Source organism: Alternaria arborescens (genome assembly GCF_004154835.1).
Source record: "Alternaria arborescens strain FERA 675 chromosome Unknown contig_9, whole genome shotgun sequence".
In the NCBI taxonomy this organism is placed as follows: domain Eukaryota; kingdom Fungi; phylum Ascomycota; class Dothideomycetes; order Pleosporales; family Pleosporaceae; genus Alternaria; species Alternaria arborescens.
The window spans coordinates 972,911-986,071 of NW_021167864.1; the positions used below are offsets into that span (position 1 = coordinate 972,911).

At 50.2% G+C, this 13,161-nt stretch overlaps 6 protein-coding genes across 6 annotated transcripts; 1 reads left to right on the forward strand and 5 right to left on the reverse strand.

Moving 5' to 3' along the window:
- Nucleotides 1-520: 520 nt before the first annotated feature.
- AA0111_g5018 (hypothetical protein) lies at nucleotides 521-1,153 on the reverse strand (the record flags this gene model as incomplete). Its single annotated transcript, XM_028651084.1, has 1 exon — nucleotides 521-1,153. One exon carries the CDS (start codon nucleotides 1,151-1,153, stop codon nucleotides 521-523), a length of 633 nt encoding a protein of 210 aa, XP_028507425.1.
- Nucleotides 1,154-2,045: 892 nt separating this feature from the next.
- On the reverse strand, nucleotides 2,046-2,843 carry AA0111_g5019 (hypothetical protein; the record flags this gene model as incomplete). Its single annotated transcript, XM_028651085.1, has 1 exon — nucleotides 2,046-2,843. One exon carries the CDS (start codon nucleotides 2,841-2,843, stop codon nucleotides 2,046-2,048), a length of 798 nt encoding a protein of 265 aa, XP_028507426.1.
- Nucleotides 2,844-4,086: 1,243 nt separating this feature from the next.
- Nucleotides 4,087-4,914, reverse strand: AA0111_g5020 (hypothetical protein; the record flags this gene model as incomplete). The annotated part of the gene is made up of 2 exons (XM_028651087.1): nucleotides 4,087-4,540; nucleotides 4,742-4,914. The coding sequence occupies 2 exons, from the start codon at nucleotides 4,912-4,914 to the stop codon at nucleotides 4,087-4,089; spliced, it is 627 nt and encodes a 208-aa protein (XP_028507611.1).
- An 832-nt stretch (nucleotides 4,915-5,746) lies between these two features.
- AA0111_g5021 (hypothetical protein) lies at nucleotides 5,747-7,771 on the forward strand (the record flags this gene model as incomplete). Its single annotated transcript, XM_028651088.1, has 1 exon — nucleotides 5,747-7,771. One exon carries the CDS (start codon nucleotides 5,747-5,749, stop codon nucleotides 7,769-7,771), a length of 2,025 nt encoding a protein of 674 aa, XP_028507610.1.
- Nucleotides 7,772-7,995: 224 nt separating this feature from the next.
- Nucleotides 7,996-10,126, reverse strand: AA0111_g5022 (hypothetical protein; the record flags this gene model as incomplete). Its single annotated transcript, XM_028651089.1, has 3 exons — nucleotides 7,996-8,691; nucleotides 8,753-9,662; nucleotides 9,711-10,126. The coding sequence occupies 3 exons, from the start codon at nucleotides 10,124-10,126 to the stop codon at nucleotides 7,996-7,998; spliced, it is 2,022 nt and encodes a 673-aa protein (XP_028507609.1).
- Nucleotides 10,127-11,116: 990 nt separating this feature from the next.
- On the reverse strand, nucleotides 11,117-12,286 carry AA0111_g5023 (hypothetical protein; the record flags this gene model as incomplete). The annotated part of the gene is made up of 3 exons (XM_028651090.1): nucleotides 11,117-11,528; nucleotides 11,577-12,076; nucleotides 12,125-12,286. 3 exons carry the CDS (start codon nucleotides 12,284-12,286, stop codon nucleotides 11,117-11,119), a joined length of 1,074 nt encoding a protein of 357 aa, XP_028507608.1.
- Between the last annotated feature and the right edge of the window lie 875 nt (nucleotides 12,287-13,161).

Consider the following 13,161-nt stretch of genomic DNA (forward strand, 5'->3'; position numbering starts at 1 on the left):
GGCAGTAAAAAAGCCAGAAAGAAGGGTGTGCGAATGAAGCTTGCTGTTCGAGAGAACGCACTGATATAATCAAGGGGAAACGGAGAGAACGGCGAGAATGGATGGCGGTGTAAGGGTGAGCGTTTGTTGAGGCAGGTGATAGGTGGGTCTTAGGTTATAGGGAAAGAGCTCCTCAAAGACAATCAACGCCCAGGTTATGACTAGATTAAGCTCATTAAGTATCCAAATGCTCCCTATCAGGAAAGTTAGTATTCGAATCACACTATGCAGGTTCCCGCGCGAAACATGATTGTGCAGTTGTGCCACGTCGTAAACGATATATTTGAAGTGTTTGTCGGCCTGCGACCTTTCTGTTGGGAGAACTCCGCCTAGCGCCTTGCATAAAGCTCATGTCATGTTGTAGGGAATTATACTAAGAGTTATAGCAGTCTGGCCTCTCAACTTTAGCCACTGCATGTTTTTCGGCCAGGTGTTGGCCCGCATGAACGCCTTTAGTCCAGCTTCAGACAATGTCGGCCTCTTATTTCGGGCCTGTGCCATAACCAGCATCGTTCTTGGGGTCCTCTGCCAACAACTCTGCGCTGTATACACGCTTGTAGTCCTGCTCACTCCAGCCCTGTTGTTGAGCGAGACCGCTCAGGCTCAGGCCTCGTGACCTAGTTTTCTTGATCGAATCCCCCTGCGGGGCACCGACGGGTGTTGATCCGTAGTTAAGCGGCACTACTCCCTGGCCGGGGGGTGGGAAGGGGGTTGTGCCTGAAAGCGATGCGACTGTCTGGCCAGCAGTGACGTTCTCGGGTGTTTCAGAGTCAGCAGAGAACTCTGACGAGACGGATGCTTGTTGCGCTCGCTTCAGTGCGTTCTCGTAGTTGGCCGAGCTTGCTCGAGCCATACCAGGCCGGCGATAGCCAGTGTAAGCCCTAACAGCTTCAGTTGGTCCATTCTCTGTGGCTGTCTCGTTTCCTCCACCAGCGCCCATCAACGGCAGTAGACGTGGATCAGGAGCTGCTGAGTCGGTCTGCGAGACGCTGTTGGAAGTGAAGGCAGCTTCAGCTTCGGAACGTGTGTTGGGCGTGAGGCCGGATGGGGTAAAGGCGCCCGATGAGAGGAAGGAGCCTTCGGTAGGCGGCATGAGAGATGGTCGTGGGCTCATAATGAAGATAGTATATCACTGCAAGGTCTTGGTGTAAGCTGGCAGATTCCGCCCATTGGCTGTGCGCGTGAACGTACGTGCAATGTGTACACTAAACTTTGGGTGACCTGGTAGCGCGTATCGTGACGGTAGTGTGATTGGTGGGTATTGCTTCCCTGTTCGTTGGACAGTTAGCAGAGTGGTTCCCCGAAGGACCGCAGAGGCACCGTACCGAACGCTCAGGGTTCTTGGATATGCAGGTGTAGTAAGAGAATCGTAATTCTTCGTTGCCGCCTCCCTTAAGCGACTGCTATCTATTTGAACAATAGCGGCTGATGCTATGCCATCATACCTTGGCGGGTGACGTCTTTTCAGGGTCCAGACTTGCGGGGCCCCTAACCGTACAGGGCAGCCGTCCGCGCTGCTCAATCAACGATGCTGTCGATTGCAACCAGCCGCGAGGGTTTTGCTGATCGCTTACCTACTTGATGTGGAGTGGCCTTTGTGCAATAGGCGGGAATGGTCCGGTTGCAAGCTCTGAGCGGAGAGAAGACGTGCACCATGCATGTCACGGCGCGTCAGGGCGTTGTTGACTTTCGGAACACGGGACATGGGTGAGTATTGATTCTATTAACCTCAATTGAATATCCACCCGCTATCTACCTACTCCATTACTTTGAGATCGAAATCCTAAACCCTTGATATGTTTAAACATTAACTCAGATACAGCATACGACCACTGTGCCGAGTAGTATAATCTTGCCCTCAAAATATCAGGACCGTCATGACGAAACTGCGAAGCCATGAGACAGTATCTAAGGTGATGTCAGCGAGGAACTTAGCCAGCAACTGAGTCGAAATCCTTTAACATACAGCAGTACTTTGACCACAAAATCGTTCAACAAATGTTGACCTAAAGGTTGGAGTGGCAAACACCAACGGCCGCCTCGACGGTAGCAGTAGCCTTGGAGCTGCACGCGACGAGTTCAGAAATAGCAACCGAGACATCAATGCCGACCTTGGCTCCAATAATAGGGAGATCAATGTCGACGTTGGCTTCGATGGCGGCGAAATCAATACCAGCGCAAGTAGCGATAGCACCGAAACCTGTGAATCGAGCGGCAGTGACGCAAGTACCGCACGCCGCGTTTTGAGAGCAACCTGATCTGGCTGAATCTATGCGGGCATCGAGGGAAACCAGAAGTTGGCGTTCAACGCGACGAACGGATTCAAAAGCGTCAGTGACCTCGACTTTGTTGGTTACGACTGCCGGTGCAAGCTGGCGGCGTGCGGTCTCCGGAGCGATCATAGCAGAGAGTTCGACCGAGATGTCAGTGAAGACAATTTGTTTAATTGGAGCAGGCCAAGCTTCGACGACTCCAACAGGCTGCTGAAGGATAGCGGTCCAGTCTTCGACTTTGATCGTGGCAAAGTCGTCAGTGTTGAGTAGGTTGACCATCGCATTGGTTGGAACGTCGCATTGCTCGGCAAGGTCCTCAATTCGTACCGCACCCACGGAGACGTCAACATCGACATCGATATCGGCAGATGCGTCAATCTTGGCGGATGCGTCGATGTTGGCAGATGCGTCGACGTTGGCAGACGCGCCGATGTTGACAGATGCGTCGATGCTGGCAGATGCATTAACGCTAACAGCTGTTGCCATACTGGCGGTAGCCAGAAGCAGAATCTTGACGAATGAAGCAGTCATTGTGAGTTGAATTAGTTAACGAGCGTTGTAATTAGGGTAAGGAGTGAAAAGGGTGGGTGAGATGCTTGAAAGAGAGTAGTAGTGAGATAGTGTTTAAAAGGTATGCGCTTCTCCCACCTTTTATAAGTCTCACGGCCTCACCAAACATAACTCGCCGTCCTCCGTGATTATCAGAACACAGCTTTCGATGTCGGGCCCGGAGTGAGTAATTTGCGACATAGTGCTAACCATCTCACAGGAATTTGTTCTACTGAGATCAAGATACGATGTCAGCAATGGTGAGAGCATACCAAGCCTACAATCATTGCCTAAGGAAGTAACAGCATCAGCCCTAAGGACGGAACGACTCATGTTCTCTCCGAAAGTGGCTCACTCCAGACAAAAGCAGATTTATCAAGAAATGGCATTCAGGCACCAAGCGAACAGACGATGCCAGAAGAGGCAATTGAATTGACCCCAAGGACTTGGACCACTAACCCGAAGGGCAAATAGACACCAGACGTCAGCGACGGGTATGGTCTAGTCTCCCCCGACTGCCTCAAACGCTCCAGAACAGATCAGCCCAGTTGCCCACATCAGGGGCGGCCCGAACAGACCGGCCCGATAACTCCGACCTATCCGTACAACTGGATCGGTTCGTCCGTCTAGATCTGTCAGACTGTCTAGGCCGGGCCGATCACGGCCTTGAGAAGTTTCCAAATCACATTGCTCCTATCTCTGCCAAGAATGCTACGTCGAACTTCGCATCTTCTATCTGCCATAGTATATCTATATATTTGTGGTTGAGATCAACTAGTCCCATGTAAACTCTTTCTAGCTTGGTGAAAGCCTTCTTGTCATATTCTTAGCATACTCGGCTTCATTTGCTCAAATTAATCCTCGTCGTATTCGGTGACCGGCTCCAACGTCAGCATCTGATACCTGAAAGGCTTTAGGTAGGGTACCTGAGTAGTTTCTGGAAGGGCTCAGGCTGATGACGTCTCGGGCCAGTAAGTCAGTAACACTGACACGTCTTTATGGATCTGTCAGCGGTGAACCAGTAACGACTGTTGTATTTCACTATTTATGGTAAGGAGCGACTATAGTACCGGTAGTGACTGGCTGAATGGAACATGGGAAGTTACAATTTGGTACGAGATCAAGAGATCCAACATCTCAACAACCACCCTCAAAGCGATAACGATCATCCTCGAGGTTACAGACCAAGCTGTGCGCGTCCAGTATCGAAGAAGGATATTCGAATCTACAGGACCATCTTGTGGCCTTGGCGTATGTGATCACGAAGTTTGTCCAGGCGGTAAAACTTCATGTCACAGTCGTCGACAATGCACTTTAGGATAGGGTCTTGATGCTTCCGCATGTGGCGGCGGTAATCGCCAGGGCGGCGGAAGGGCTTGGTGCAGCCATCAACGGTGCAGCTGATGCGCGTCTCGGCAGTGCGGTGACGAGCGTTGGCACGTGCACCAGAAGGCTGGTTAGGTGGTGCAGCCACGTTCATCTGCGCAGCAGTAGCTGGAGCAATGGGTTGGAAGGCATGACCCGTTCCTGCTGCAGGGTACGAAGGCTGAGTCGGGAAAAAGTCGGGCTGCGAAGGCAATGGCATCGATGTCAAGAAGCTGTCATCCATCGAAGGAGCACCGAAATCATCGAAGGCAAAGTTACCGAACACACTAGCATCTCCGGTATATGGGTAAAAACTGCCGTTGGTGTTGTATGGATCCGAGGGGCCAAGGAATTCTTGAGTAAGAGCCTCGTGCACAGAAGAGGTACCAAGTTCTTGTGGGTACCCATGGCCCGAGCGCAGGTCTGTTGGCGCCAGTCCTTCAGGAGGGGTGTGATGGAATACCCCCAGAGCGCAAGACGAAAAGGCATAACTGCATAGTGTTAAAAAAAATTACCTTTGATTGGCTGCGCAACTGTGTGTCTGTGCGCTCGCGGCTGTAGTTGACGTAGCCAGCCGAATGTCCTGCCAGCTGAAGGCAGATCGTCTATCTTCGTCGAAGAACTCCATATCTGGGTTGATATTGTCGCTCAATCTCGTAGGACATCGTTGCTGATACGAGTGGTTCATGGTAGTGAAGAATGTTCGTGAGTGGAATGACAAAGTCGTGAAGGAACGCGTAAGCAATGCACTGTGGCTGGTTCGTGTAGGTGATGATGATTGTCAGAACGACAAACAGAAGCTGTGGATAAGAGGGAATAGGTAAGAAGAGCCAGGAAGACAACCGGGTGGAGAGTGCTAGGTATACACACAACAAAAGGCAACATGGTCAGTCAAGGGGCGGCCAATAGCACGACGCTGTCACGAAGGGCGCCTGTTCGCCGAATGATTGGTTGATTCTTGTCAGCCTCAGTCTGCACACCTTCAAAAGGCTTCATCTAAGGCTGTAGCTTTCGATGTGAATAGACATCTACAGGCTGCACACAACATTGATCATCCGACTATGGACTGTAGCGAAGTCTTTCGTTGCCATCAATGCTCTAAAGCTTTCAACACTTTAGGCCGCTACAAGTAAGCTTACAAACTACGGGCACCCTACTCTTCTATTAGACGCTAATGTTACGATAGTCAGCATTTGAAGACGCACTCAAAGCCATTTCAATGCGGCGAATGCACTAGGGGCTTTGCTCTGCGTTCTGATCTTACTAGACATGTGCAGGCACGGCACCGACTCGGCGTAGCTCGACATGCATGCCCCGTCGTGGGCTGTCCATTTCGTGCTTCTCGCAAGGACAATATCCGTCAGCATCTCCAGAAAAGTCACCCGCAGGTTAATTCCGGTCCTAAAACATCTAAATCGAGTCGCCGCCGAGTAGGGCCTGATACCACCTGTTCATCAATTACACTTCGAGAATCACTAAGCACTCAAGGAGACGTGTCGTTGGCGAATACCTCGACCTTGATGCAAGCAGCATCGGCAGGCAACATTGGTCTTGTGAGAGTTGTCATCCAACTAGGCATAAACGTATCTACACAAGCTGATGATGGTTCTACTGCTTTACATTGCGCTTCCAGGGCCAACCAGGTTGAGATGATTGACCTTCTTATTACGTTGGGAGCTCAGTCAAGCGTCCGCAACGACAATGGAAGGACACCCCTACACGAGGCTGTATCCGGTCGTTGTATACCCGCGTTCGGTGCCCTTGTGAAGAGAACAGCGGATATCACCAAACATGTCCTCCGAGAAACAATAGAGACAGACCAGCATGGGCTTTTCCAGCAAGCTTGGGAAAGCTGTCCCAAGGAGATGCTTGGGACTATCGGTCGTAGTCTTTTCGATATTGCAGCAAGCTCCACACAGACAGCGACTATGGCTACACTACTGTTGCTACCTGATATCACACCAGAGTGGATTTTCAGCGACATGATTTCCACCATACGCCGGATCGTCCTGAAAGAGCAGATAGCTATGCTGGAATGTTTACTAGAATCTACGAAGTTAGATCCTATCATCAACAAATCTATCGGCGGTTGGAGTACTGGCAATCTGATTCACTTTGCCGCCGCCCATGGGCGCGCTGAGGTTGTTGGACTTCTTCTCAAGTACAAAATCGTCGACCCAAACCTGGTACCAGCATTTTGTAGACTCTCACCTATAAACATTGCAGCTTCGCGTGGTCACTTCGAAATCGTGGAAAAGCTACTTGAAGACCCTGGTATCATTCTGAACTCTAGGACGGGGTGGGGAAATTATGCAACAAACCCTCTGCTTCTTGCTTGCCGAAAGGGGCACGTGGAGATCGTACGATTGATGCTCAAAACCTTCGACGAACGGGGACTTGATGTGGATGATACAAGCGGATGTTTTTACAGAAGAACGCCTTTTCAAACCGCCGTACTCTCTGGACATACAGAGGTCGTAAAGCTCTTGCTGCTTCGGCAGGATATCGATGTAAACAAAATCGTCGGAAATACACGGTGGAGCATATGTCAGGTAGCAGCATGGCGCGGGCATGCTCAAACCTTGGATGTGCTGCTCGAGGATTCCAGGACTGATCTAAGCAATACAATGAATGGCCGAGTTTCATTGCTATTCAAAGCCGCCATGGAAGCACGTTGGCCTTTAGTTGAAGTCCTGCTCGATTATGACGAAGCCTCTCCGCAAGATACGATACGTAAACTCTCCACCCGAACAAACATCGTAGGAAACCGTATCGATATTCTGGAGAATCTCCTAGTCGATGAAGGATTCCGTGAACACTGCACGAAACAAGGAAGAGTGAACCTCTGGCTAGTGGCCGCAAGAACCAATAATCTAGCACTCGCGATGCTCCTCCTTGAACACACCCAGAGGAACAAAGGAATGCACCATCCTGCTACGGATGTCAATCGTAGAGATAGCACGGGTGATACACCACTACATGTTGCGTTACTATCTGCAAGGATTGGTGTTGTAGAGCTCCTGCTTCACCACAAGGATATCGACATCAATATCATCTCGAAAGGATGGGCTGGGGACTCTGCCGTACAGAGGGCAATAAAGTACACCAAGTACAGCTGGAAGCCTAAGGAAGCTCCCTCTTACATAATAGATCTTCTTTTAGCCCATGGTGCTCAGAAGCCGCACAAACGAAACGACGACACGAACAATCTCATTCTTCCACCATTACCCACCCAAGCGGAGGACTCAAACAATCTCATAATGCCATCCTTATTCGAGTGTGCGGACGCAGAAGGTTCTCATTCAGCCAGGGGAAAAGAAAATCTGAGACAGAGCACGCATGCGTCATGGGCTTCAATTGTTGGGATCCAAGGCAATAGCGTTGGGTCTGGAGAGATGGATAGAAACGACAATGTGTTGGGCGACATGACCCCGAAGTATTCGGACGACTGGTTGGAAGAAGACCCTGACGTAATTTTCGAGGAGTGGATGCACTTCGACGGTGGGGAAATGATCGAAGATAATTGCTCAGAGATGCTGGATTAGAGAATGTCCTGTAAAGCGCTTATTGGTTCCGTTCCCCCCCTAGGAGAACGCGTTATGTAGTACTCGAAAGATGCCTTCGCTTGGGTGTGGTAGGTCCGTTCGTCCTACAAAATTCTGAGGAACAGCGAATGAATGAATGCATGCACAAGAAGACTGGCAAAGTACATGTCTATATACATTCTAGGTCAAATATCCACAGCGAAAGTAAACAAGCGTAATCTATCTCAACCCATTCGATCATCCCAAACGCATGCGACATCGCTCGTCTCGTCGCCCCGCCAGACATTTCCCGGGACATTCTTTGCCGCAACAGCAGCTCTTAGCTGTGTACCTAGGTCAGGCGGGCCAGAGCCGATGACTTGGGTTCTTCCCTGTTCGACTGTCTCGCTCATGAAGGTATCGACCAGAGAAGGAACATCAGGACGCGCATTGTTTAGCCATATGATTCTGAAGTTAGGGCACTGACGGCTCAGTTCCTCAACTCGGCGGTCGAAAGGCATGGTGTCAATAGAAGTTGCTTGAGACAGTGAATCGCTATCACCAAAATCGTTGCTTTTGTCCACAGGAGGTTGCCAAGAGGCTTGTTGATGCTTTCTTGGGTCAGGCCGAGTCACAAAGATGTTGATCCTGAAGCGCTTCTTTGCCTCAACCGATACTATCGGTGCCTTCTCTAGCTTGTCCTCATTGTAGGGCGAATCTGCCTGGGATCTATCGAGTTGTGACTTCAGATATGCCAACTCAGAGGCAATCCATGCAAGGTTCTCCAGGTGTCGCACAGTCCAGACTAGTTCGATGTTGCGCGCGGGAGACGTGTCGCTTAACGCTTTCATGATAACGGGCAGGGTGTACGTGATTCCTGTGCCACCAGAGATGGCGAGGATGTTTGAGAAATCGTCATTCATGATAGCGCTGCCGTATGGCTAAATGAAGGTATACGAAGTCAGTGTATGTCTTGCATGCAATTCTTACTGAAACACTTACGCCCATCATAATAACTGGTGTCGACGCTTCACGGCGTGGGTAGCAGTTGGCGGCCGATTCAGCGAGAGCGGCGAGTTTGGCGGTTTCGCCATTGCAAGCGCGGATGATGTAGGTATGGCTCTGAATTGAGGAGGAGCTTGTGGGGTTGGATGCTGGGGTGAAAGGATGCGATTGCCAGATGTTGAGCGCGGGAAACGTGAGGTAGAAGTGTTGCCCGATTTCCCACGCTTTATGGGGGTGAGCAAACGTCATCCTTACAATCGTTCCAGTTGGATCTTTAAATGTCTCCATGGTTGTAGGAATAGAGCGGAAGCCGAAACCAAGACCTCCATCTTTGTACCCAGTGTGTATGAGCCAGGTGCGAATTGTGCGCACCACGAGGTCGAACCCCATAATGGCCAAAGACGCGATCATCCAACATGACAGTTTCTCCCAATGGCCCCAGCAAGCCCCCAGATAAAGGCCAGCGACGACGAGATGTGATTTACGGAAGAACTCATAACCCGTCCAGCGGATTACTGGCCTGAGACTGAAGACGAATAGGAAAGTGATGAACCCTTGCGCGACACAGCCCCAGATCATGTACTTCTGACTGATCCATTCGTTGTACGTTGTTGGTTGCGGCTGGTATAGCTTTCCTTCAACAATGGTCCAGATAATGGCATGTACGAACGATTGGACAAGGATGATGCGGCCCGTCCAGCGGTGCAAGAAGTTGAAGCTCTGATATGGAATGCCGGTGAGCATACTGAGAATAGAGTCGCGGCTACAGAGGGCGATAGTCAAAGGAGTCAAAGCGAATGCAAAGGCACCAACGCGATCGGCAAAGCCGCCAATGCCGCTTCGGGTGTTGTGCAAACTTGTGCCTTTGACAGGTGTAATCCAAGTTTTGTAAGTGATACCGGCGAATCTTTCGAAAGTCAGTCGTATTGTATTTGTCATTGGAAATTTGACTCACGAGAAAGCTGTCAAATAAGCACATAGCATCGCCAAGATCAGAACCTGCAGCCTTGTAGTATATTTGAATACTTTCGAGCATTCAGGCATGAGGTGTCGGCGTATGGTAGAGGATCCCAGACTAACTAGGCGGTACAAGAGGCTCTGCTTCGCACCATCCCTTCTTTGCGGTCGAATCAGTCGAGACAAGAGCGTCAGAAGCAAGAGCGCGCCGAGTACAGCCCATAGAATGAAGGTGAAGATCATCGAGGTGTAGTGGTTGCCGTAAACGGCATCGAGATACTCGCACGATCCAGCATCGTTTGTACAAGGAAAATTGCGGACCGCATAGCCCCAGTAGTCGATTGTATATTCAACATCAGAGTCGGTTTGTATGTGACGGGCGGCCAGCACGTTATCGGTCGAGTTGGGAAACATTGTAATGAGAGGACGCAGCACAGCTGCAAAGAAAGAAGAATAAGAACAGGAAAGAACGGTATGATATGGTCAAATACGCGGTGACATCGTGATGGCATAGATGAGGAGGATGTCCAGTTAATAAACTAACACTGTACCCAAATTTCGTGGGTTCCACTACGTAATTGGACCAAGCCTTGTCGTGCGGTTGGCAAGATGTGGGTTCCGCTGTCAGGTTCCTTCGAGTCGAACGTCCAATCGTATTTTTTCCGTTCCTGGCCCTGAGACAAAACGTTACCCACATACCCGTACTCATGGCACCGATTGTTTAGGAGCGCGGAACGAACACCCGGAACAACATGGAGCTGCCGATAAAAGGAAAGTCGTGGTAGACGGCTTTGGTGAAGTCGCATGAAGACCTTGATACTACGATGCGACACATGCGTCAGGCGGCTGACGGAAATATTGATGAATTTTTGAGTGGATGCCCAATCTTGGTGAAGACAGCTAAAATATTGAGTATAGGAGCAGGCCACAAGTGGGTTTCTTCCATATCCCTTGATCGTTACAATTGCTTTGCGTAAGCACATGCCTTTGACACTTTGGCGCTTCTACCGTGCATTCGCATATCGCACATCGCAGGGACCCGAATGTGCGCAATCCCATAGGAAACCCGGTGGTTGGTTCTCGATTCGGCCACCATAGTTATGACAGCGGCATAGTAGCGGGGCGATGCTGATGGTTTGACGATGGAAGGGAAACGTGAAACAGGCGTGAGGTGCCTGTGCCTGTGCTTCGGCTATCGGCAACCAACCGTGGCGCTACGGCTATATACGACTAAGTGTCGCGTCATCCATAATTTACATACCACACCGCAGACACAGCTATTACACGCATCTCAACGTTGCAGTACTTTCATCTCATATAAAATCGTTACTGATATTCCGAGCTCATGTCGTGCTCACCGGAAGTATTCCTTCGCAACGTCTGTGGCTGCTCCGATGCAACGCATCAACTGCTCATACCACCATCCCTCTCTTGCCTATCAAGAGACTCTCGGTCACCTTGGCCTGCATCTCCAAGTATGGTTTCTTGCTGATCGGAGGCATCAACGCGGTGCTGCCATCCCAACGGTCTGAGCCATAGGTGGCTCGTATCGTCATCTAGCCGCTCGAATCCATCATCGCTCACTACCCTCACACCAGCGGACTTCGATTCAGTGTTCGCAGACTTCTTCCCTGAGCCATAAGGTGTTGGTGTAGACCGGCGGAGGAGTGGATGCATCAGGGGAACACAGGCAAGAACCACGGCAAGGCAGGGCTCTAGACAGCTGAAAATATTGGCTCTCGGGATTGTGAAGGTAATATCAGAAAAGTCCATACTGGACAAGACAGAGATGCGAAGGGCGCTAATGATGCACGTACTGTTCCCGTTAGACCATGGTTCGGACTGAAATCTTGCTGTAACTTACAAGATACCCAGGCCAAAAACGGTAACGAGGGCCACTCTCTTGTACATAGCCATCTGGAGGTGGTAAAGAGCGTGCATGGGTAAGAGAAGCACTATAACATCAGTGAAGACGTTGATGATTCCACTGATCGTGAACGACATGACCTGGTTGCCGCAAGTTCCTCCAGGAATCGTTTTGTCCCAATTGAACGCGATAGGCCGGCAGATCAAACAGCCAGCAAGAATCGTTCCGATTGTCCAAGCAATAAGAATAGCCATGGTTACGTAGGAGCCCCAAACAATCCATCGAATTGGGAAGATAAAAACATACAGAGTAAGGATCGACATCTTGGTACAAGTGAGGCTGAGAACCCAGAGAAACTGCAAGGGTATAATGATCTGCGAGAGCTTGGTGATAGGTTCCAGGCCGTATTCTGCTACGATATCCTTGACGTGCCCGTAGCCAATGCCAGCGTGGAAGACACCAGTGATGCTGATTGCTTGCAAGCCAACGGCGAAAATCTAGACCTGATTAGTGGTAGTCACGATTGCTAACTCTAGGCTTCTTACACAGGCAGTGATGATGAGATAGTCGGCGGGTGTCCATCTTTTGCGGGCAATCTTGTGAGCAGTCAACCGCAAGACAACGGCGAGGACGGCAAGAAAGGAGAAAGAGAATGCCACACCTAGGACAGCCTTTTGGTCATGAGTATGGACAGGAAATGTGGCCATGTTTTGCAGACCCTCAAGAATAAGACTCTGCACTGCCCGCAATCACGGGTGCGGTGTTGTGGTATAAAGGTTTTGGCTGTGGAACAAGAGGGCAATGCTGTCGACAAGGTAAGAACATGCTCAGCTGGCAATGCTTCCTTGTGAAGCTTGGTAATCCTGTAAGCGGGTCTCATATCTAGAGATGTTTGCAGTGCTAATCAAGAAAAACCTTGGCTTCTTCCCACAGGACTCCAACAAGAGCCTTGTGCGAGCTTGAAGGGCCGTTTCCTCCCCCAGTTTGGGCGCTTAATCTGACTAGTACATCACCTACACCACTAAAGGTGCAACTACATGAGTCCCATCCGGCTGGTATCCTCTCGCATATCTTGTCAAGCGTCGTATGTCTCATGCTGGTCGGATGCGCAACAGTTATCTCCTTGTGTCAAAGACCACAGATAGATCTGTGTATGTGATCTTGGTTGAATCTGCGCGTTCCGCTCCCGGACCGGGAGGAAGAGACGGGCCTACTGCAAAGACGCCGGATAATGCGCGTGATGTGACATGAAGAGTCTCGCCATCCGTATCCCGAGCATGTTCATACAGGGGATTTTCTGCCCTATCTCAAATCACGAGATATCTAATGACTGCTGATAAGTAGTCCCTCGATAGCCTAAGGTCTTCGGTATTCCCAACTTTCATTTTGGGAGCGATGGCGGTACCTGCAATGTCAGTCTAGTTGAATGTAAAGATATCCGCCATACGCGCTACCAGGGGCATTCCGCCGAGACGCTATCATCAAAACTCGATACTTTCGTTATCGCAATCTCGGATGGGCCGTGACATGGGTCACCGGGGATGTTGTTGCCGAATATTACTCTGCCTAACTTATTCAGGAT